Raw genomic sequence first — 26,407 nt, forward strand, 5'->3', positions numbered from 1 at the left:
ATATTGGTAAATGGTTTACAAACTGTCTGTCACAAAGAGAGCTTCAGTGGTTGAGATAAATATTCTTATTTTGTATTTGTTCGAGATAGTACCTCATCAAGAAATATATGCGTGGTTTACATGCGTTTTCCGTCATTTGCTGTCGTCATGAATTATTCATTTGGCACGCACCTCAGTCATTAATCATAAAATGATAACAAGCCGGCCTGGTAACACCCTGGCTGTCCAGTTAATGTACGAAACGCCCGAGTTAGCCGAGTTTGGATTGGACGCTGATCAGAATTCCACTTCCACCGTTTTTGAAAGGTGATAAGTTTTAAAAAAAACTACTAACTAACAATCAGACATTTTTTAATTTCCTTATATAGTTGTAGCCAGTGAAATTGCAGGGTGGATAAAGTGTTCGCCTTGCATTCGGTAGGTCGTGAGTTCGATCCCTGGCAGAGTCATACCAAAGATTTTAAAAATGGTACATACTGCTTTCTCTACTTAGCACTCAGCACTACACTAATGAGAAAGAGTGTAGAAGTTAAACACACATCACTACCAGCGGACCAAAATACACGACTATATCTCCCACCAAAGAGCCATTCAAAAAACATGACAATGGCATGTCAAGAACACAAGATATCGACACCGGATGGCCCGTTGCAGTACTGAAGAAGGTTGGTAGAGGGGCCAAAGTTAAATCATATGGAAGTTTCTTTAACACCTACTTACATACGAAGTTTCAAGACAATCCGTCTAGGCATTATTTTTATCATCGTGTGTACAAAGGCAAATATACAAACATACACACACACACACTGACACACACACAAACACAAACACACACACACACAAACATACACACACACACACATACACACAAACACACACACACACACACACACAAACATACACACACACACACATACCCACAAACACACACACACACACACACGAGCGCTACCGATTGCGAGTGTCATTTTCCAAAGAAAGCATCATTAAAACAAATTACCTCGAGGCTAAATGGTTCATCCGGCACTGAAGTTAGTTAGAGTGATTGGGAATGACAGTCTTTGCCCCGTTGCCAACCAAAAGGCCAAAAGAAGATTGTCATGGCCTTCGTAACACCAGGACGAAGTATAATTCGAGTTGGAACAACTACGAATATGTAGTTTAAAATAATGAGGATATCTCCCCATACAAACCTTCCCATAGTGCTGATTACTCTTTCTTTGCAAATTTATTTTGTAATTCTAGTAGAGAATATAACATCGATAAATACACGTATGCGCAGTTTACACAGTGTCACGTATTCCGTTACTTGTGGTCCCCAGGAATTCCATGGGGACTATCAAATTTTGTGCGTTGCTAAGTCATAAATCATGTCGTATCCAAGTCAACTTGGTGCCACCCAGCTAGCGAACATAATTGTAGCACGTACACACTGTCAGACAATTTTACTGTGTGATAGGACGTGTGTCGTCATGGAATGTACTAGCTAAATAGAACTTGGACAATTCCTCATCATATGCATATGAGAGAAAAGAGTGCCTAGAAAATCACCGTACCAAGCCGCAAAATGCGGCTGGAGAAGGGCACTTCTGTCGGTGCGGTTTTCGTATTCCTGACGCTGATAGCAGGGGTACTACTGTCATCTCCTCCCGATGTAGACAATGGCAGCCTTCTAGGTGGGTTACTTTTTTTCTGTTGGTTGCTCGTCAATAAGATCCCAGATATAGTCTTTTCTTGATCAACATGTCATAATTCTATACTGATAAAATGCATCAGCTCTTTCATAGATCCTTAGAGTTCTTTAAGTTCATTCGATGTATTTTAGTTGCTGATATATAGACAAGGATTGCATTCTAAAGGCAGAGCCATCCTTGTGTATTAATTGTAGTTTTACGATGCTCATATTTGTATACGCCCTTAGGCGAGTAACAAAGCAATGGCAATTTTAAGCTTCATATGAAAAGGGTGCATAAAGGAAAACATACGTACGAAAAATGAGAGTTTGGTATCATTTGAAGATATTTTTAGATTAAAGTACAGTATCTGTTTTGAATATTGCGGTTCTTTACTTTGAAATCTTATATTGCAATTCGACAACCAAACTATCGGTTAGTATTGGTTTTGCTGCGTAAAATGTTTACAATCATATTTTTCTTACCTTCTTACCGTCTAAATGTTCACGTCTTTTATTCATATACAAGCCTTCTACATTTTTTTTTCTTTGAACTGAGATACACGAGGAAGTGACTTGAAAATGTGTTGAAAACAATTATGACCTGCATTCTTATTCTTCTTTTAGACCCATGTTGGCCGGATTGGCAACGTCACGACTCCAGTTGTTTCAAGCTTTTCACTGATGCAGATACGTTTTACAGTACCAAGACTAAGTGTAGGGAAAACGGAGCTACGCTTGCAATGGCGAAAGACGAACCCACCAATGAGTTCATCCTTTCGCTAAAGGTTAGTTCAGAATTTTTTTTCATGTGTATAAGTTGTGTATACTAGTAGTTTGCGTTCTTATGTTGTATGGCCTCTTCTATGGGTTGCATAACTGAAATCAAGAAATTCATTCATTTAAAGGGAAGTAATGTAGAGGCATGGATCGGCCTAAGAAGGGGCAAAAACTACAACTGGACGTGGATTGACGGCACCAGACTGAACGAAAGTTTTCAAGCTTGGGCCATAGGCGAGCCTAACAACAACAACTCCAGATACGAACGTGTGTGTGTACATCTTGGTCTGTCTACCTCCCAGAATGTGTGGATGGATACTTATTGCGGGAGAAACTACAGCTATATCTGTCAGAAAGGTAACATAAACTTTCATAAGATATCACCTAATGCCATTATGCAGCCACATGACAAACAAATAAGTTTTAAAGTGATTCATAACATTGATAATGTTACCAATGAAGCATCCGTATTCTTGACGTATACCCCTTTTGAATTTAGATGAAAACAATCTTGAGAAGGACACTATAACATTTTTTAATTTTTTTTTTGACGTGCCGGTATCATGGCACCCAGTGGAATTATAGGAGTTAGTGTAAAAATATAGCTTCGTTTATTTTTTTTCTAACTCGTCTATTGTCTATGAGCTGCATTTGTATAGTTTAACCTGAATTAGCCAAAGTTGTAATAGATCTTCATATTATGGAAACCTATATTCTTACTATATCCGTACAATCAAAACTGTCAAAGTAACACACAATTGGAAAGAAACTTGATGCCTTCTTCGCTTGGGTCTGTTTGTCTCACTGTTACCACGATGATCTCATGTCATATTTTCCACTTTGCAAAACGTCAATCCTAGTTGCTAAACATCGCATACAGTTACCGTGGGTACAGTAACGAATTGTTTTTAAAATTCCCTCTGACGCTGGCCTCCATAAAATGAACTAGGACAGCAAATTTTGACCAGTAAGAAAAGGCCGGTGGCTTATGTCAGGTTCCACATGTCGCTGTAAAAATATAGAAATAGACAAATAAAAGGCCAGAGCAGTGAGCCAGTCAAGAGGTACATTTCATTAACTGTTAGGACAGTACTTCTCGGTCGGCTTACTCATCTGGTATGATATTCACGGTCTATTTAGCATGTGAATTTCAGGAGGAGCCATAGTAAAAATCCAAACAACATCACATATACGTTAACATTGAAAACTTTGCCACCTGACTACGTACTACTATACAATTTTCTCAAACGTAATATACAAATATTGCAAACACTTAGTTTTGCTTGCTAATATATCAGCTTTTCCTTTTGAGGAATGATCCTAGGATACGTCGGATACGTCAGACATTTTATAAGGGCTTGCATTGGACATTTCGTATATTGACGTAAAGCCTCGAGTATAAGGGGTCTTCAGATGTAAGAATCAGGCGTCAAAACTCTCTACGTAAAAGAACCCCACACACTTATGGTGAAGAGAATAGGGGCGGTTAAATTTGTTGTTCTTGTTTAAAACACGCGCTCCATGATAAATCGGTATTGTAACACAAGCTACCGCTTTCCTCTTATACTTATAAAAATTCACTGCATAGTGCATACTGTACTAAAAAGATGGCAAAGTAAAGAGGCTGCAACCAAACATTTTACAGGTCTAATTCTATCTATATATTTCATAAAGAACTAATATTTCCATGGTTTTGAATGTTTTATTGTCTTTAAAACCGTGCATCATATTCAAATTATAAGATCAAATAAAAGTAGGCACCTCTGTTTGTGAGGCTCAATTATAAGTGGTTTCCACAGTGACGAAGAAAATAAACATACGACAGAAGACAGTGACGCGAGATCTCTTCTTTGTTCGTAATGATGTATGACAGATGAAAACTCTAATTTCAACTGTAATCATACAAAGTGGAAGATAATTGCATACGTTCTTTTGAATTCTCTGTGACCACACCAGCCGGGGGAACATTAGAGGTAAAATACAAACGTCAGTACGTCAATTCATATGTCAAGATGATGATGATGTTAATCTGTCATAAACGTTGCCCTTGACGACAAGACGTACAATGCATTGATAAACACATTTAGTCCATATCATAAAGTTGTACAGTTTTGTAGGTGATACACTGATATAATGTGGCGTAATGTTGGTTGATATTTGCTTGCGCGATTCAAACAACTCAGCAGTGTCCCAAAACAATGCCTATATTAAATCGTCTCGTCAACGAACACCCCTTGTGATAAGATGGTATAACCCAGATATCTTTGACGTCATAGAAAACAATACACCCTATAGGGGACCCCATTCAGCTTCACCTGACTTGGAATAAAATACCAGTTCAGTAGTGGAACTTTTGGTGGCGAGCCAATGTAGAATCGGAAGGCCGTGTGTTTTTCGAAAGTCATCATACAAAATGTCCCTAGTCGACTTTCTTGTCTTCGTCTCGGTATTTCTGACGCTAAGAGGCGGTGTTTTTCTTGTGGCTTCAAGAAGTTACACAGACCAAGGTTAGTTATCCTCTAAATTTCTTTCCAAATACATGGTAATAGCCATTCCTTGACAGTGGTAGATTGTTATTCCTACTTTATTGACCATTTGTTCTATAGACCTGTGTATTGCAGCGTAAATAATATATATAAAAAGCTGACAGTAGTACGTGTTCGCTCGTTTTATTGTACATCTCAGATATGAATGCATTCAGATGGAATTAAAAAGGCAATCAGCAAAGTGCACAGTAATTACAGTGGTTTCTTTGTATGCTGGCCTTCTTGATGACAATTTTTCATACACAGTGACAACATAATCTGTGGCAATCTAGAAATTAAGGCAACATTTTCCCTTTTGTCAAGCTACTCGAACACAATAGGCTTGTCCTATGGTATTGTGTGCGCCGTAAAAGAAAAGGCTCGTCCTACAGAACTGTATGCGAGTAAAAAGAAAACAAAAAAGACAGCTCATGTTCCCAGGACATTAGCATAATTTATGCAACTGGCCGAAGTCACTCATTGAATTACCGCGATAATACAGAAATTTTGTAAAACTGTTTGGTATAAAATAAAATAGACATTATTGTTCTTAACAAAATCAGTCATCGTTTCTAGTGCATTTTTGTGAAATAGGGCGTCGCCATTTTTATTTTAAAGAAAATTGTCTTGTCGGAAATAAATAGACAACAACAACAGGGATATACATGTTTAGGTGTTTTTGTTGGGATGGTAGTTTCGTATGTGATTTTGATGTGTTCAGTTTGGCATGGAATTCTCTAACCATGGTTTTGCATAAACGTATTAAATGTAGGCACAGTGAGATGACAAATTTTGACCATACGTACCATGATACGTGCCATATTATTTACACTCAGCAATATGTAAGTTAAGAATTAGTTCGCACCCATTAGAACAAGAGAAAGGAAGATTTAAAAAGCCACCTGCTCATGAAAGAGTTTGTAAGCAATGCACAACGAATGCAGTGGAAAATGACACACATTTCATCTGTGAATGTCCCCGATTTGATGCTGAAAGAAACACACTATTTGAAAGAGTGTCTGAAATCATACCAAACTTTTCATTGTTAAAAAAATCACAAAAGACACACTTTCTGCTAAGATCACCGAATCAATCTATCATAAAAAATGTGGAACATTTCATTTTCAACTGTTTTCAAAGAAGAAGTCGAACCCCGCAATAGTAATGTAGGTTTAGAGTCGTATTCGATATTCTGTATGTACATACAATCAGTTAATCTTCATATGTTAGAATTTAGATTATTTACCTGTTTTCAATCCTGCATGTATTTGATTTTGTTCACGTGCAATTAGCCCCATGGGCATGAATTTGCAATAAAACCTTATTATTATTAAAAAGCTAAGGAACGCCTGGGATGTGTATTGTCTTGCAAGTCCTTTAACTCAATCGTTCTACATACAGATGTACTGTACAGATGTGTCTCACCACTGCCACCTGAGAATGGTAACCTAATATCAACCCTCAACCCCAACGGAACCTGGGTGACCTACATCTATCCTAACGACGTGGTGAACTTCACATGTAACCCTGGATACGACCTGGATGGCGCCTCCTCTCTGACTTGTCTGGCTGGCGGGACCTGGAGTTCTAATCCCCCAGTATGCAGAGGTATTATAAGATAACAAGATAACATTTGTTATTTTTGTATTGCATAACCGGTGGTGTATCACACTAGGTTTGTATTGAAAAAGTATAAGCTGTATGTCCGGACATATTTATTTGACTCACTCACACAAGGACGGGAATATTAACCTGAACCGTGACAAACCCAGTTGTCTTGGTTCGGGGTTAACGTATAAATGCATTAGGTGTTTGATGCAAATGTATTTTGCAATGAGATCCTTCTTGTCACTGCAGGGTGTCCAGTATCAGGGTACGTCAGTTTTGACAGAGTTTGCTACAAGGCCTTTAGCGAGAGGAAGACCTACCATAACGCTAGACAGACGTGTGCCGAAGACAGGGGGCTGTTGGCCATGCCGAAAGACAGCGCGGCCAACGATTTTATCGCGAGTCTTCAACATGGATCCGAATCTCGCTGGCTTGGATTGACTGACGCCATCAACGAAGGCCGTTGGGTATTTGAAAACGGTCGAATCGTGAGGTCATCGGAATATATAAACTGGAACATCGCTGAACCAAATGGTCACTATAATGAAAACTGTGCGGCTCTTTATCCGACGACTGGCAACCCGTGGATTGACATATCTTGCAGCGAATACTTGGCATTCACCTGCCAGTTAGATAAAGGTGTGCATTAGAGCCTTGTTATATTTACCTTCGTATATTATTAATATTACTATACAAAGGCTTGAGTTGATATACGGTACGATATACGATGCAATGGAAGAATAATGATAATATGATAATGATGATAACCTTGATATAACGACAAGTATATAGAAGAGGTATGACCTGTTATGTATACAATGTGGGATAATAGATAAGTTTAAATTTATTTAGTGTATTAGGGAGGCTCGGTTTTCTGTGCGTGTATACATATTTTTGAAAATACAATAAAGAAGAAAAAGAGAAGAGATAAATGAAATATTGTTCCGCCTAGCAGATCAGAAGACCTTGGACCTTGGACCTTGAACCTTGAACGTGGACATCAGGAATGTCATCACGGGTCACAATGAATGGATTCTTCTTCTCCACTCAGAAGACATTAAATATTGTTCTAATCTACTTTCTTTTCCTTCAGTGTGTCGTAATCATCTCGGGTTGGAGTCTGGTGCCATACCTGATGGGAGCATCACTGCGTCTTCGAATTGGAACAATTGGCAGACTACCAAATTTGGTCGGGCAAACAGGGTTATTGAGTATGGTGCCTGGTTGGCAGGTCATAACACCGTCGGAGCATGGTTACAGGTAGGAAATTAGCAAAATTTATTCTAGGAATCATTCTGGGACAAGTTAAACTATAATTTCCAGCAGAAAAAATTGAACGTACTCAAATTTTGCACTGATCAACGCCGAAGCATCTTGTATTCCTCAGGATGACTCTCTGTAAATTGATTTGACAGGTATTTTCATTTTTGACAGAGTTTGCTACAATTTTCAATTTTTAATTCATGCATTAAAGGGGTTGGGGTGGTGTGGGGGCGGTGGTAAAAACGAAGATGGAGAGCTGTATCAAAGCCCGTATTTCTCTTGCTATAGCTATTCGTTAGCCATTTGAAGGATGTTTAAGGACGTTTGATCTCTGTCGTCACGACATCGCCCACCCCCCACCCACCCCATACACAGTGCTCTGTATCTGTATCTGTATCTGTATCTATATAGCCGGTATAACCGCCATTCGTCGTAACACACCAGCTCGGTAGAACTATCTTAGCCAAGTGGATTCGTCGTGTTAGGAGGCCAAACCACAGGGCCAGTTTCTACTTACCTGCATACTACAGATTTTACTTTATTTTCTTTAGATTTCATAACGAATGAAATTGTCTTACAGGTGGATTTAGGAGAACCGAAGCGTGTTACGGGTACCATCATACAGGGACGCCACACGGCTGACCAATGGGTGACGTCCTACAAACTTCAGTACGGTGTTGATTGGATTAGTTGGACGACGTATGCAGAAAATGGCTCAGAAACGGTACGTTCATCAGTACAAAAGACACAGATAGGCCGACATTTGCATATTTGGGATCTGAATACTATTAAGTTCCACCTGCTATAAATTGCATCACCTACATGTGTCCTATAAATAGTATAATGAAGGACACGCGAATAATAGTATTATGCAAAGTGATTCTAAATTTGCATATGTCATCTTATTGGATAAATTCCTGCCTAAGCTAACGGCATGCTGAATATCGTGGGAATCCGTTGTTCCCATTCTATAGTTGTCTTCCTTGAAATATTTTAGCAATGTATTGAGCAGTAGCTAATACCTTATGGTTTATTTCCAACAGATAACACGTTACGGTTTATCTTTTTTTTTAATTTTATCTAGTACATGCAGACATTATACAGTGGAACATTGACATTGAAGTTCAGTAGTATATCGAGTCATCGGGTAGTGGTAAATACTTGTAGGAATAAATTTTCTGTCATGGAATAAAATGCTTTCTTTTTATTGATCCATTTACCTCTCAGATCTTTCCCGGCAACACGGATAGGAACACCCCTGTGACCAATCTACTGACCACCCCCGTTGTTGCCCAGTATGTGCGATTCGTGGTTCAATCATGGAATTGGCATATCAGCATGAGAGCAGAGGTGCTGGGCTGCAGAATCAACTGTAGGTATCTTGTTGAAAATATTTTGTTGAAGTCTGGTTTTCTGAATGGAATGTTCTGATCTTTTAAAATGTAAATATTCTACTAATATCAAATTACACGTTACTTTTCTTTTCTTACATTTTTAACATATTGGCCCTTGAAGGCTTTGCATTTGGGATTCTAAAATGTAGTACATTGTGATGGAGTGAAGATCAACGATATAGACACACAAGATCCCACGTTAGAATGTGATATTTCTTTTCTAGAAAGCTGAAGACTATGGCATTCTCATATCATTGTTTACACTAATGCTATAGTTACACAGACTACCGAGTCGTAACAATTACACAAACAAATAAGTATTTCAGGCGTTTTCTCCACAAAATGATTAGAATTTTCTTCCAGTTAAACTGCACAAAGTCCTCTCTCTATACAAAGTCCATGTGTACTTCCAAACTGTTGCTCGAAGTCTTGCACTACGACTATTTACAGCTATTAACCCATCCAAAACATTTTAGTACATGCTACATTTAACATATTGCTAAGTTTGTTTTAAAAGATATTGAACATTGTTTTATATGCGAATGCTTGTCATTTGATGTACTACTGCTTAATTCTATGTGAATTTTGATGGTAGTATGGTACCCAACATCAGCATTGCTGCCAGGGATGCCCTCTGTATTGCCTTATAACTTGTTGCAATTTTTGATAAAATAGCTGAATATCTCACACATTTATTTTGTATACAGCACAGTGCAATACGCTGGCGAATCCTACGAACGGTGCCGTGAGCGGCTCCAGATTCTATGGAGGAGCTGTGACTTTCACGTGTAACGAAGGATATAATCTGGTCGGTGCCTCTACACTGACTTGCCTAGCTGACGCCACCTGGAATGGAGATCCACCAACTTGCGAAGGTAGGATATTCTATGGTATGGATTGGTGTATCAATGTATACTGTCCACACATATCCAAGAGCGGCAATATGCTAATGCCAAAGTACAGATAAGATGCCAGAGAAAAAAATGTGCCTAGTTATTAAAAAAACTTCCACTACATCATCCATCACCAAAATATATTAGTCTTTTGGGTGGAGTATCATAAGCACTCCCATTGATTATGTGCAGATAACTTCCTCCTTTACATAAAATGTAACTTTTTTTCTAACGAAATAGTACAGAATATTTAAAGTATGATTTGTGTTCAGCTATCTTCACCTCTACTTAGTTTCGCAAGAATTGCTGGAAGAATGAAAATTATGATAACTGTAATGCTTTAAAGTTAAAGCATTTCTTCATTGGTTATGCAAACAAGGGCTTCGCTAGCATAAATTCTTTCTGTTGACATTCGTCTCAAATACATCTCGCTTTCTCAACTGCAAAGGCGGCTAAATCTATAAATTATTGGAATGGATTTTATTTTTCATGGAAGCGTTGTTTTTCAAAGGGATATTTATGTTGGCCCTTTATTCCAATAAATTAATTCTCCTGCGCTGTGTTTCAGTTGTCCAATGCCCATCACCGACAGCTCCTACCAATGGTGCTGTGGAGTCGTTGAACGTCTACATGCACGAGGCCCGTTTTTCCTGTAACTCTGGGTACGCCATATCCGGCAGTTCCATCGCAGTCTGCCAGGCGGACGGTACATGGAGTGAAGACTATCCGACCTGTGCGGGTAAGACGCTCTTCTAATAGGCACTTGTCAAGTACAACACTGATATTAAAGAAAGTTTGCAGCATTTACCAATACGAAATGTACTTTGTATAAACAAAACAAGTCACATAACAAGCAAGATAAGTATGTTGCCATTTAGACTTGAGCACTTAACATGATTCATTCATATAGATTTTGGTTACTTAAAGTACTACGTATGGTCGTCATGATCACCGCATATGATGACAAAGCCAGAAGGCAACGCAGAGCGTGAAACTAAAAAGAAACAGAAAGCTGAATGAGCCTTACATGTCCTTTTTCACACAGATATAGACGAGTGTGCCTTCCGTAACCGTGTCTGTGGACAGAATATGACCTGTACAAACACAAATGGAAGTTACCAATGTTCCTGCCCAGTGGGGTACAGCTTAGACATCGTAAGCTCGTCTTGCGAAGGTAACTCTTGGAATTTATCTTTATCTGTTTATCAATTTATATGTTCGTTCAAGGCAATGGAAGAAAACATTTTGTGGACAAGGATATACATCAGATGGCCTGAAATAGACCTTGATATTTCCAACCCATATTCAAATACGGGACAAACACACACAGAAGATTTTTCATCCAGGTAAATGTGTCACTATTATTGAAAACATTGTATATACTGCACTAATAGTATCTTCACACACACATCAAAGCTTGTGTAAATGCTCCCTTCATTCCCAGAAAAACAAGTCAAACCCAATACTATACAGTCTATCGTTAGAATTCGAACTAAAGAAGTTGCCTATTATCAGTTTTATAAATGTCTGTATGTCATTTTTGTCACTTGCAATTAGCCCTCGGGCAAGAACTTGCAATACGCTTATTATATTAATTGTATGCTTTTTATCCCGTCGTGCAGACATTGATGAATGCGCTATAGAGAATGGTCCCTGTAATCAGATCTGCAGGAACGAGGTCGGAAGTTTTCACTGTTCTTGTGGCAGTGGATACGTCCTGAATACGGACCAACGCCGGTGTGATGGTAAGGATATTCTAATGCGATAATGAGCATGTTTCATTTTACCAAATCTTTGATTGAACGGTTCTCCACTAAGAATGACCTTATGTTATTTTACAAAATATGTATCCCTAGATAACTATATGGATTCACGTTAATTGTGTCATTTACCCCCCCCCCCCCCCCCCGAAACTCAGCGAATGATAATTCAGGTTATCATTCACGGTGTAATGATGTCAAATGATGTTATTGATTGATTTCAAATGTGTAAATTATTGTATTATCATTAGTAGATGATGCGTGTCAGTAAGACACCGTTTCTCAAATAGTATTTATGATTTATGTATTTTATGGAAGAGGACTGAAGGACGTGAAGAATATAGTGGTTGTATTTCAACACCAATGAAGATTCCTTAATAAATAAACAAACAAACATACAAAGATCTCCGATCCAAGATGGCGCCCAGAGGGGACGCTATGCTGAGCGCCCTCCTCTAAAACACACTTTTCGAGTGCACGCCTTGGGGTTTAACGGTCGACACGTCGCCCGAACACGGATTATATGGTTAGGACACGTTCCACGAAGCGAAACAGGCGCTCTGGCAGCGGTGAAGGGCCAAACAGTTCCAAGAAACCCTGTATCACGACTACAGCTAGTGAGATAGATATGGCGTCTACATCGGTCAGTGACCTGAAAGCTATTATTGAAGAATCCATTGAAGCAGCTCTTTCTCGTCAGCTTCAACATGTCGCCAAGTCGGCTGAAGTGCAAGCCATTCGGGACGAGTTGGGCCAAGTGCTGAGACGGCAGGATGCGCTGGAGGGTAGACTTGACAACCTGGAAAAGAAAGTGGCAGACATGGAGAAGGCCCCCCTCCCACCCCGAGTTGGTAACTCGATCAACTTACTCGAACAATACACGAGGAGAAATAGTCTTCGGATTCGCGGAATTCCAGAGGTGCCTGGGGAGACAGGTGACCGGTGCATACAAGATGTCGTCAACTTCTGCAGGATTAAACTCGGGCTTGAACTGCAACCTTCGTCTATTGATCGCGCTCACCGTGTTGGAGCTAGGAAAGACAACTTTTCGCGCTTCATGTTGGTGAAATTCGTGTCGTGGCAAGACCGCAATCGAATCTTCCGCGCCCGAGCTAAACTGAAGGGAAAGAAGGATGACCACGGGAGACCCTTGCTGATTGTTGCGGACCTAACAAAGGAAAACCATCGTATTTTCACAGCTGCTTTGTCTGCAAAGAAAGACAACTTGATCAAGGACACATGGATCGACGGTAACTGCCGTATCATGATCACACTACTAGACAAGAACACGAAGTGCATTCAGTCTACTGATGACTTGCCTTCGGGCTAACTGTGCTACTTTTTGAAATAAAATATTTTGAACTGTGTGGACCATGTGTGAGAGAAATTATTTCATGTAATTTGATGTTAAGCCTAAGGTAGGCCTCTGTATGCGAAATGGAACTACCCATAGTGGGCCATAGGAATTTTTTGTTGTTGTCTTATTCTTTTTGTTCTAAAGTCCTCCCAATTATTATTACAATAGTAATCACAGCCACAAGCGATGCTATAGAATTTGAGATTGGCCAAATCCTGAGCTCAGTCCTTTGTTTACGGAATGATATTTTGAGTTATGATGTTCATTTTATTTCTTGTATTTTGTTAATTTTGATGACTATCTTCCTATGTTGGATTGATTCACTCATACTTTGTGTTCTATATAATTTGGTTTATATGATTTGGTACATGATTTCTGTTCTATCAGTTATAGGCACAAGATTTCAGAGTTTTTGTTTAATCATCACGTACTACATTGTACGCAATATTCATTTTACTAGATGCATAACTCTGTATCTAAGTTCTTTTTTGTTGATTCCACTTATGATTTGCATTGACATTTATTTTGATCTTTTGATTGATTTTGATTTGAGCTCATGTTTGTGGCTAACTGTTCCCCAAGTTTACTTTCTTTGTAGATCATCATCATCAAATCCTATCCGATGCCCCGATGACTTCTTCCGGCTTTCTTCTCCGAGACGATTATTTTCCCAGAAGTTATGACACAGGTAGAGTGCCAGATATCAAGTTATAATTGTAATGGGCTGGGGGATTCTTATAAAAGAAGGGGACTTTTTACTTGGTTAAAAGACAAGCCTTGCAACATATACTGTTTACAAGAGACACATAGTACCATTAGAGACGATAAGGTGTGGCAGAACGAATGGGGTGGGCAAATATTCTTCTCGCATGGTACCTCTAACCAAAGAGGTGTGGCTATTTTAGTTAAAAACAACACCACCGCTCATGTTCATCAGATTAAGACTGATGAACATGGGCGATGGATTATTTTAGATATCGAGATAGATGATCTACATTTTTGTCTAGTCAATTTGTATGCGCCAAATGACGACTCTCGTACCTTTTTTAAGGAACTTGAGATAGTTATAGATACTTTTGAGATAAGTTATGATAATCTTATTGTTGTTGGGGATTTTAATACGGTGCAAAATGCCTTGATGGACAGAGCAGGTGTTAAACAACGTAATTACCATCCCAATGCACTGGAAGCAATCTCTGAATTAAAAGGAAAATTTGATTTACTGGACATTTGGCGTTTTAGAAATCCAAACACTACTCGTTACACCTGGCGTCGCGGGCTCCACGCAAGTAGACTAGACTATTTTCTTATTTCTTTTTCATTAGTTAATAGAGTAACAAAATGTTGTATTGCCGATAAATTTAAGTCCGATCATAACTTAATTACATTAGCGTTTGTAACCATGGAGTTCCCACGTGGCCCTGGTTATTGGCAATTCAATCAATCTCTTCTTCAGGACAAAACATTTCTTCAACAAACAAAACAAGTTATGTCTGAATTTTTTGAAAATAATGTAGGTAGTGCAAATCCGCAAGTTGTTTGGGACGCCGCAAAATGTTTCTTTCGGGGACACTGTATTAAGTTTTCTAGTTGGAAAAAGAAACAATACCTTATAAAAGAAAAGCAACTTATTAATGAAATTAATATTTTGCAAACTCAAATTGACAATACCACCTGCCCCTCTCCTGACCAGCTGGATGAATTAGCATGTAAGCAAAAACTACTTGAATCTTTATACAATGAACGTTTAAATGGTATTTTAATCAGATCGAAAGCACGCTGGATGGAATTGGGTGAGAGGTGTACAAAGTATTTTATTAATTTAGTTCGTCGAAATTATTCTAGAAAAAATGTTCAAAGACTTAAGAGGCCATCTGGGGAGGTTATTTTCAACCCACAAGATATTTTGTCCGATCAGGTTAGTTTTTATTCCACATTATACTCTTTTGAAGAAACACCAGTGCCCCTTACAGAAGCTAATTGCGATGGTTTTTTCCCAACAAACTACAGTAAACGATTATCAAATGACCAGCAACAAGCTTGCGAAGGTTTGATTAACGTAGATGAGTTAAAAAATGCTATTTTTTCGTTTCAGTCTGGGAAAGCACCAGGGTTAGATGGTATCCCTGTAGATGTATATAAGGAATTATTTGATGTTTTTAAAGGACCTATGTTACAATGTTTCAATTATTCGTTTGCCAATGGGTGTCTTTCAGATACTCAAAGACAAGGCCTTATTTCATTACTTTTAAAAAAAGACAATAAGGGAGTGGACAAGGACCCAACTGCTATTACAAACTGGCGCCCTCTTACTCTTCTCTGCTGCGATACTAGAATTTTGTCGAAGTGTATTGCGCTTAGATTTAAACAGGTAATTTCAGATATAATCGAGACTGATCAAACAGGGTTTATTAAGGGTAGATACATAGGAGATAATATAAGAAGACTTTTAGACACGATTGAACATTATGAAGATACAGGGAAGCCTGGATTAATATTTATCGCTGATTATAAGAAAGCTTTTGACACTTTAAGGTGGGATTTCATGTTTAAATGTTTGGATTATTTTAACTTTGGCCCACAACTGAAAACGTGGGTAAAAGTTTTGTATGAAAAATCAATAAGTTCAGTTATTAATAATGGATATATTTCTAATCCTTTTACATTGAATCGTGGCGTACGTCAAGGTTGTCCTTTGTCGCCGTACCTTTTTGTAATAGCGGTTGAAGTCCTTGCCATTAAGATAAGGTCCAATCATTCAATTCGTGGTTTGAATATCAATGGAAAATGTACTAAGATTTCTCAATATGCGGATGATTCGAATTTTCCGTTTGAACCCAATTTGCAGACATTTTATGCATTGCTGTCTGATTTAGAACGTTTCTCCAGTATCTCTGGTCTTCAATTACATGCCGAAAAGTGTAAAATTTTAAGATTAGGCTGTTTAAAGTTTACAAATTTTTGTTTACCCACCCATCTACCATTTCAATGGGTTGACGGAGGTGTGGATGTATTGGGAATTCATATTCCCATCGATATGGATACTCTTGTTAATGTAAATTTTGAACCTCGTTTGGAACGACTGGACAGGTTATTACGACCATGGAAAGGCAAAACTTCATCTCTTTATGGAAAAATAACACTTGTTAATTCCCTGGTGGTTCCCCAGTTTACAAACTTATTTCAGGTTTTACCTTCCCCAAATGATCTGTTCTTTAAAATTTATGAGAGGAAAGTCTTCTCCTTTATTTGGGAAGATGGACCAGAAAGAGTAGCCAGAAAAGTATTATATAATTTGGTGGAAAATGGTGGTTTGAAGTTAATTAATTTACGTGCTTTTAACCTTACCATGAAAGCTTCATGGGTACCTAAATTATTTTTTCATGCGGATTGGTTTACTTCTTTTGCTATAAAAGTTCATCCTCGTCTTAATCTGAGTTTATTTCCTTTCATGCAGTTATCTTCAGTGCAAACCCTTAATTATAAGGGTTTTCTCTTTGAAGTTTTAGATGCATGGTACAAATTTCAGCACGTTGAACCCGCGACGCCAGCTGATGTGCGTCAACAAATACTTTGGAATAACTCCAACATTACTGTTGATAATAAATCCATTTTTCAAACTGCTCTGTTTAATAGGAATATAATTTTTGTAAATGACTTGTTAGATACAGATGGAAATGTTATGTCGTACGCTGAATTTTGTTTAGTGTACCCAAACAGTTGTGAGCAGTTTCAATATCAACAGCTTATCTCCGCAATCCCGAAAGCATGGAAAACCTTATTAAATATTGACCATTCGAAAGAGCTTGTATGTTTACCGCGCCAATATAATCATATGTGGTTAAGAAATATTAAAATTAATAAGTTGTTATATAGTTTCTTTCTTGTCCATACAAATGAAGTGAGTATTGCCCATAAAGTACGATTATCATGGTTTTACTATTTTGATAGACCCATACCATGGCGAGAAGTATTTACAGCTTTGTCTAAATGTACTATTGACCCCAATGCTCGGTATTTTCAGTACCGTTTACTTTATAAATTCTTACCATGCAACAAAGTTTTAAAACTTTGGAATTTAATTGAATCTAGTACCTGTTCTTTCTGCCAAAGTGATGAAGAATCTTACATTCATATCTTCTGGGAATGCCCTCATGTGATATCTTTTTGGAACAATGTACAAACTTGGCTAAAACAAGAAATAAGCTTGACTTTAGAATTAAATTCCTTTGTTGTTATGTTTGGAGATCTATCTTTAAGTGCACCCCCTTTAAAAAACTTGATTATATTATTGGGTAAGATTTTCATATTCCGTTCCCGACGCTTTAAGATTCTAAATTTCCAGTCCTTTAAAACACTTACATCGGTATTTCAAAAGACAGAATGTCTTATTGCGTCTCGGAGGGGGAAGCTGGAGAAGCATCGGGGTAAGTGGGGAACTTTGTGCTTATTATTTCGCTTTTTTGTTGTTGATATATATTTGCAGTTTGCTTAATTCTGATATTTAAATGTATGATTTCGCTTAGTTTGGTTACTTTATGCTGTAAAAAATTTATGGGAGGCTGTCTTCTGTTCATTTTTTTGTATTTGTATAATTATTCATGGCAATAAAAAAAAAAAAAAAAACATACAAAGATATAACTTTCATGTCAATTTGGTCATGCAAATAAAGATAAATGGAGAGTCTAAGCGATAAATATATCATGTTGTATTTTGTTTCAGTAAAGCTAATATAGTATATGTATTTTTGTTTATTTATGTATTTTATAAGATGTGGATGAGTGTATGGAAGATCCAGGCATCTGCGGTCACTACCTAGCTGTCTGCATTAATAACATTGGCAACTACGAGTGTACCTGCAGGCAAGGGTATGTCATGATGGCAGGTGGATGCCAAGGTAAGTGTCTCATGGAATCTTATAATATTATGATTATGTTCTAGCATGTGATGTAGTCCTATGTGTTCTAAAGTTAATAGGCATTTGGAAGTGTGTAACATTTTAGTCATTCGCGGTAGAATGATGTTCTCAACATAACCTCAATACATGTACTCAAACACCACATGCTAATTGACTCATTTGCATCAACGTCGAGTTGGATTTGCATTACTTTTGTTTTCTATTGAGCTATCCAAAAATTCCAAAAATCTCCTTTGCATATCAGTTTGCATTTACGGCAAATATGCAATCCTGCTGTTCAACAGATCTCCTCAGAGTTACTGACAAAATGTACTGATGCTACCTGAAAGGGCTGAATATTTCAAATCATATCCAGTTGCTTAGATGACTGCTATTTATTTGGCGTATCTGATTACCTGGATATGTTTACCACAGATGTTGACGAGTGTGCTGTCGGTGAATCGAACTGTGGCCAAGACGCCTTTTGCCAGAACACTGAAGGGTCGTATTTTTGTACTTGCAATGACGGCTTTACTGGAGACGGGACGTTGTGTACGGGTATGTATGGTATTTCTGTTAATGTTGTCCTCCTCTTGCTTTGCTTAAAGAGAAAATAATGGTCTACAGATATTGCTTGTCAGCCTACAACGTTTCATATAGGGGTGGGTACCGGTAGAGGAACTGAACCTGGACCTGATTGTGAACCTGGCCTGAACCTGGACCTGATTGTGAAAACTTGAACTGACGATATTCAAAACTTTTCCATTTTTTTGCAAGAAATAAACCTGTTTGGTTTATTTGGAGTATTCGACTCCCACTGATATTTTAAATGCTGTCATTTTTGGACCTTTAAGTCCCAAAACGTGTACACGCCTGTCGAAGTGTTCATTTTATAATCGGTACAAAATCCGGGCACACTTTTAGTTTTACACATCGTCTCGTCACCACCGCTTTCAACTTTGTTGAAACAAAACTGAAAATGTGCAAAGTTTAACATCATACTGTCCTCACAGAAGTTCCTACTACAATCGTTGAGACGACCAAAATACTGACAACAACGATCGAGACGACGTCAGAACCTGAAACAAGCCACCCAGACACTTCGATTTCACCACTGCCTACGACGACGTCTGCTACTTTGAGGACGGACAAGTCAAGTACACAATGGCAGAAAGAAACGACTTTAAACCAAGTCACAACTCAGAAGACAGACAATCATCCGTCTACAACTGACGCCATTGGTTTTGGTATGTTTTAGTCACATCTTGCGGTAACTTTTCACTTGAAAATAAATTTAGCTTCCAAAGGCGTGTCCAATTGCCTTGTTGTGGGAAGACCTCTCTTTATCACTACTTTTGAAGTCTTCACTAACAGACCACGTACCAGAAAAGAGGATTTATTTATAAATTTTCTGTCATTTTTACCAAGGGTTGCCAATGTCAGTAATTGACACTGCATTGCAGCAGGGCAATACATTACACAAATAAAGTAAACAAGTAATGTACACACAGTGAAATAAAAACAGGAAATTTACGTACCATAGACGGTGATAGTAGTGATGATAGTGATAATGAAAATACCGACAACAATAACAATAGAGGATGTGGTTTACAGTACGTAATAGTTGGTAATTTTCAAGACTGTGGAAAACATTGGCGTAATTGAATGATACATGCGGTTGACTTTTCTTCTATTTCAGGGAACGCCGATCAAATAGACCTGAACACTCTGACTTCTACACCAACGGTGAGGACTGAACCCGAGACAACGGTAAGTGTTATGATGTCGTTTTTTTTTCTCATACATAAGTTAAGATTTCAATGTATAAAACAATTCACGGGTCGGGCAAGTGTGCAGATGTTGACACACTGGCGCACCGAATCCGTAGGTGATTTTTGGCACCTTTTAGACAGATTAGCCGTGAGGCTCGGTGGGCATCACTCCACCGTCATGGGGGCAGGGGCATGGCGAGTATCGAACTCAGGACCTACTGATTCTGATTCCAACGCTCTAGCCGTTGCGCAACACAGACACCACAAATGTATTTCAATGTATAGGAACATATGATCCTGCCGTCTAAATTAACAGATGTTCAGACCACGTTATTAAGGAGCACAGTATTGTTTGGGAAGATAATGTTAATTTCATTTAGTGTATCAATTTTGGATCTAGGCCTGTTATCAATAAGCTTTTTCAAGCACGTCTATTTTTTTGCTTCTCCAGGCTCCTGACGCGTCTAAAGTCCCCGGACTTTGGCCAGGGCTGTTGGACCTGGTTAATGGACAAGCAGAGCCGGGTGACATACAACAGTATTTGAACGACGACGGCGAAACAGAGGTAAACTAGAAAAACAACATTTTTTTTTAAATGCAGAATGTTCTCCCTCTAGTCCTGTGTCACGCTACTTGCATACACAAGCAGTGTGTGCGAGTGAAAGAAAACTGGATCCATGAATTGGGGTATCTGAGTGGCCTGACGTGATGGCCAGTCAAGGTAGACATCCCAACCTTTACCGTTAACGTTTTTTTTTGCTGGGAGGGAGAAATAAAAAAGGAAGCACCAACAGAAACAGTATGTTTTCTCCTTCAGGAAAACATAACTACATGTATGATACATCGAAGATATGATATTGTAAATCACATAAGCCACCTCACTGAAAACACCTTTTCTCATTTTCTTACGTCATGAACAAATTTCCTTATGATAAGAATTTCAAGATTTGATAAGAAAACAATTTGAATATTATTTTCATGCGATTCTCACAGGAAACAGTTTATCAATTTTAGATGATATATCTAAATTCTAATTATATTACAAATACAATTCTACGTTGTGTTTTGCTTGCAATTAACCTTTGAGCATAATTTTGCAATAAAGGTACAACTGTTATTTTTATCATTGATCCGCCAATTTCATGCCATAGGAATCGCGTCTAACGGAAGCCTTAGAGATGGTGTACAGCCAGTCGTCGGACATTGACAGTGCAGAGAAAGTAGAACTTCTGGCTAAAGCAACAGACATGCTCCTCACGTCATCCGGAGAGCTTAACTTAAAAGACCAAGTAAGCTAATCAGAAACAAGTTGCTGTGTACGTGTGCTTATGTTATGGATTGTATGATGATAAAAATTAATGTGTGGTTGATTTAATGCTTCAATATATTACCTATCTAGCACAGAAATATGGCCTAAGCAAGCAAATTCTATGGTTGACATCACCGTGGTCACTAACTTTCGCCTAATCTTCTTCAAAATTGTCAAGACATTAGGTAAAAAGAGCAAAAATGCGCCTCGTGCTAAAATTAGGCAAATAGATTTTGTGATATGCTTCTATAAGTGACACTAGCAAGATGAAAGTAGTTGGAAAAAGGCAAAAGTTGCACCACTATATGTAAGACATGAGTTGGTAACATGCTCTATCGCACTTGAGTCACATTTTTTACACTAGTGCACTTCTTGGATAAAGTAATGAACGACTTGTTGGCTGTCCTACCTTAGTTAAGATTGTAAAACAATTGCGACCTAGTCTGTGTTGATTCATTGAACACGCAAATTGAATATACATACCGACAGGCAACAGGAGGCTTCATAATAGGAAAAATGGCAAAATCCATCGAGGAGTTGTCAGAGAATGGAGCGTCGTTTCCACAGCTGAAGCATGCTGCTTCCGGTACTTTTATTTATCTATTTATTTGTTTATTGTTTATTTTGGACACCATGGCTCACGAAAACATTATGAATATGTTAAAATATTGATATATTTTACTAGGAGGCGGCATTTCATGCCCTATGTAAAATGTAACAATTGTTACTCCAAAACTTTCTCTTGGAGAAATGTAAAACTGCAGAGTATTGTGACAGTTAAAGCGAAATCTTTTGACCTTTTACCCGGGCTGTATGTTATTCAAATAGCTTGAAATCTTTGTTGTGCATCTAGATGTAGATTTAGAAATATAAGGCGTATTTGGCATCGTTTTAGAATTTTGTCAGCATCACCTGCAGCATTGTTTTAAACACAGAAATTAGGAAGAAAGGATGATCTTCGAATTGGCAAAGTTGTACGTGTTCCTAAATTTCCAATGTATCTTACGGAAATAATTTTCTCGAGTTTAGAAAGCATCCAACAAATAATGTTGAAAATCTTCTTTTAGGGGGAATTTGTCATGATAATATGTGCAATTTTGTAACGTCCCATGCTTTGTTCCTCGGATATGTGCGATTTCGACCATAGATGCGATTTCGACCATAGAAAACTATCTGTGATTTAACCATAAACCTGCAAATGAAATTATGAACCTTTTTATCAAATTTCATAACACATAACAAGAACAAGGACAATGCTGCGCTGCAGTCATACGGTAAAACTGATTTGACATAACCACATAACAAAATAAGTTTAATAAATATTCACAGTTTATTCACATGTAAAACAATTATTAAACTTCAAGGTTCATAACAATCTTCCAATTTTACAATGTGCATCCAGCAATTGTCGACACCGTTTCGACGCTGGTAGAGGCTAGAGTCAAGGAAGAGGAGGACACTATAAAGGACGAATCTCATCTTTTACCGCCAAGGAAACGGAAGGCGTACAAGGAGAAACTGGAGAAGGAGCGACTCGGAAAGAAGGAAAAACAATGGAAACTCGTGCGTAAACTAATATCTTTCTTTGATATCAATATTACTGGAAACCATGTCTAGAATGGAAACCAACATGTTAATTCTTGGTGGAATAATAGTTACCTTCCAGATAATAATTCACTCCCATGGAATTTTGAGACTACTTTTCGCGTACTAGAATGTTTCTGTTGTACAGAATTTATATCACAAAAGAGTTTAAACCTATCCCTGTCCTCTATAAGAAACATATAATAACATATAAAATCAATGATGTCTACCTTTTTCAAGAAATACCCTCTTGTAATTTTATAACGGATAAAACAAAAATATCGTCCTTTTTTCTTCTTGGCAATATTTAATCTGTCACCGGGAAAATTAATGTTTGTTCCAAGTCTTTAATAATCAACAACTAAAAATATTTCAGAAATTTTTCCTTGCATCTGGATTTGAAGTCAGGGAAAGTTTGTCGTGTGTATTTTTTTTTCTTAAAACAGCAAAAGGAGTCCGTGTCAGCGTTGATGGAACAGATAGATCACGTCGCCAGCGCTCTTCTGAGCAGCTCTGTGGTTCCGGACTCCGCTACATTGGGGAAGAAGACAGTGCAGTTGGCAATAAAGAAAGAGTCCGAGTTGGGAGAAGAACCTCTGTCCCTCCCTGCTGGGAAAGTGGACTTTCCCACTGATGACGCGTTGCTGCCTTTTACTTCGTCTTCAGACGTCGGATGGAAGGTTTGAGTTACATTTGTTTTTGTAACTGTTGAAAGTCTCAATGTCATTTGTGTATTAGACGATAGATACTGACGGGAGGATATCAGTATACGTTTGAATATATTATGGTAGAAGTTGTCGTCAAAAAAAGAAGTCATTGATAAACGGTCTGTCATGTCCAAATGCCGATCTTTAGGTAATTTTTTCTTCAGTTATCTTATATTATCTCGGGAGGAAAATATAAACTTATCCTTAACAATCACATATGTTGAAGACTTTAATAGAAGCACCCATAAGCCATTATATTACTTCCGTAAATAGTTTCATCAGGTTGGTAGATCAATTAAACAAAGTATTCTCCGTTACACAACATTCCTTTAATTCTCCATTAAACGTTTCGACGACCATCTGTCGCCTTAGGTTTCATTTAGTACTGATGAAGGTGATGAAGGTAATAGATATTCGTCGAAACGTTTACTGAAGAATTAAAGTAAGGTTGTGTAACGAAGAAGACTTTGTTCAACATCATATTACTAATAGGATTGAAGAGGGAATGGACTGCAATATTCTTCCTTGTGTGAACATCGTACCTCTATTACTGTGGTTGACTCTTTTTGAAAGTATTCGCCGTCTTTCCAGGTCACAGGCTTCAATGACAACCCTTACATCTGGGACAGATCTGCAGGAGACATCAAGTCGTCTGTAGTGGACGTCACTCTGGGAGACGCAGAGGGGAAAGAAATCCCCGTTAACGTTAGTGGAACTCTTGTTCCCATTTGATGAGTAGAATAGACTATGAATATAGCAAAGAAAGATATATCCACCCACTATGTATATAAATGGTATTTTGAATACCGTAGACTGTCATGAAATCTGACACAGGTTATAACTTTTCTCATTGTCAATCGGCTTATATCAGGGTGGGTATCGTAGGATGCATATTTGCAAAAGTTGCGACTGTGTGATATACTAAACACAGTACAGACAAAGGTAGATATCTAGGATGATAGTTATATATATTCATTTACCTAATCATGGATGAATTCAAAAACGTGTGTTCTGGTACCACAATCGTTTTGAGAATCATAATCAAAGTGAAATTGTTGAATTTGACTTATGATAAAAACATGATGTTACTGCAGAGCTGAGCATGATTGACTGATGGATTTGATTGATTGATTTCTTAATTGGTTGCCTCTTCGTGACGTCGACGTAGACAGTTGGTCAACTAATAAGCGGCAAACAACAATTTGTAATTAAGATCACCAGCTTGAAGATAGTTGGGATCGTGATCTGTAGTATATCATTCAAGTAAGGGCTCATTGACAGACCTTTGGTAGTTTTGTAAAACCTATGGACGCCCAATATCATTACGCCTTTTGGATCATTGCGTAACACTTTCTCGCCTTTTACAGGGTCTGTCTGAAGCCATCACCATCGTCCTACAGAACAGGCCAGAGATGTTCCGGGTCGGGCATCTCGTGAACTACAAACACTACGATAACGACACCAAGGCGTTCCGAGACTTCCAGGCCCTGGAGAACGCCACGTACGGGGTCACACTGACGGTACGGACCGCCGGATTCATCGAAGAAGCTAAGGTGTACGGGAAGCTTGGTGGCGATCCAAACGACGTAGACCACGATTTCAGGTAGGTGCAAAAGTACAAACTATATCTTCATACATTTTCCATTGGGTATGAAGCCTATCGATATATTTGCAATGCGGTAGTATAAATGGAGCAAAATCCCAGCTCACTCATACATGATATACATGTATGCTTACCAGCGTTGTAATTCATACTATCACCAATTTACTTCTGTATTACTTTGTATCTGTGTTTTTTTATGTCGATACTCAACGGTTTATTTCAAATTCATCTACCTTATTTTTTTTTTGTATTTTGAACAGTTTTGGGATGTTAGCTTAGAAAAAAAGAATATCTGTTTAAAATGGTAAAATAAAATAAAATTAGGCTAACTTATTTTTTTCTGACTTGTAGTAAATTTCTTTCGTGGGAGGACTTTGACATCACGGAGTATGAAGGGAATAAAAATTTCACAGCCTTCATTGTCATTCCCGTCGGAAAGGTCAACAATGGAAGAGGACATTACACCATTGGCCTTCTGATTGACGGTATTGTCGTTTTATCATGGCTCTAGTTAGTACATGTAATTCATACCTTCAAAAAAGGAAATTTATCAGAATAGGGGGGATATCGATCCTTTGCCCCAGGTAAAGGCCCTTTATACGACTTTTCTCACTTCAACCATGTGAAAAAAAAATGACTACCTTACTTTAGCTTGGGAGATAAAAGGCGGTGGATTGAAATGGATTCTGCCTTCCAATACCACACGCTTGACACAATGGAAAATAAAGCATTGCCCTTACGGTCTAAAAAAACAAACTATGGGACTACATTTACCCTATAAAGTATGTTATTCTTTGTGGCACTGTTACAATAAGTTATCAACTTTATGCAGTGACACATTGTCCTTGTCTGTCGAAAAAGTAAAGAACAAAATTAATACGTTAATGTTTAAGGTGATGCTGCTTTCTGGGGGGGGGAGGGGGGGGGTCAAGAAAATATCCAATGGGCTATACAGCATCCCATGGGCTATTTGGAAATTACCTGCCTAGGGTACGACGAAATTCTTTGAATCCCGATAGATTTGCTTGGAGATAAACAGCAAAGGGTACGACAAATTGAAATCATTTGAATCACAAATAAAAGATAGTTTAAGAGACCAAATTGACAATTTAATACAAGTAAATAGAGTTAGAGTATATACATCTTCCGTCGAATTATTTTTAACAACAAAACCTTTTGGTGTTTTATTTCAAAACTTCGTCTTTTCCAGAGTGTCTGTTACAACCGTGCAAATACTCAACGGATATTGTCAGGATCAGCTGCCGGTACTGGGATTCAGAAGA

The 26,407-nt window shown here is 38.1% G+C and overlaps 1 protein-coding gene and 1 long non-coding RNA gene across 2 annotated transcripts; both read left to right on the top strand.

Moving 5' to 3' along the window:
• Positions 1-1,463: 1,463 nt before the first annotated feature.
• On the top strand, positions 1,464-18,486 carry LOC118403518. Its single transcript, XM_035802249.1, has 14 exons — positions 1,464-1,676; positions 2,300-2,460; positions 2,581-2,809; positions 6,379-6,585; positions 6,835-7,224; positions 7,679-7,845; positions 8,429-8,572; positions 9,076-9,220; positions 9,950-10,117; positions 10,704-10,874; positions 11,181-11,309; positions 11,758-11,880; positions 18,024-18,149; positions 18,455-18,486. The coding sequence occupies exons 1-14, from the start codon at positions 1,568-1,570 to the stop codon at positions 18,484-18,486; spliced, it is 2,301 nt and encodes a 766-aa protein (XP_035658142.1). The 5' UTR covers positions 1,464-1,567.
• Positions 18,487-19,174: 688 nt separating this feature from the next.
• Positions 19,175-20,475, top strand: LOC118403947. Its single transcript, XR_004829720.1, has 3 exons — positions 19,175-19,396; positions 19,849-19,919; positions 20,373-20,475. It is a non-coding gene; the product is annotated as an uncharacterized LOC118403947 (long non-coding RNA).
• Positions 20,476-26,407: the final 5,932 nt, after the last annotated feature.

This window comes from Branchiostoma floridae, chromosome 16, assembly GCF_000003815.2.
Source record: "Branchiostoma floridae strain S238N-H82 chromosome 16, Bfl_VNyyK, whole genome shotgun sequence".
Classification (NCBI taxonomy): domain Eukaryota; kingdom Metazoa; phylum Chordata; class Leptocardii; order Amphioxiformes; family Branchiostomatidae; genus Branchiostoma; species Branchiostoma floridae.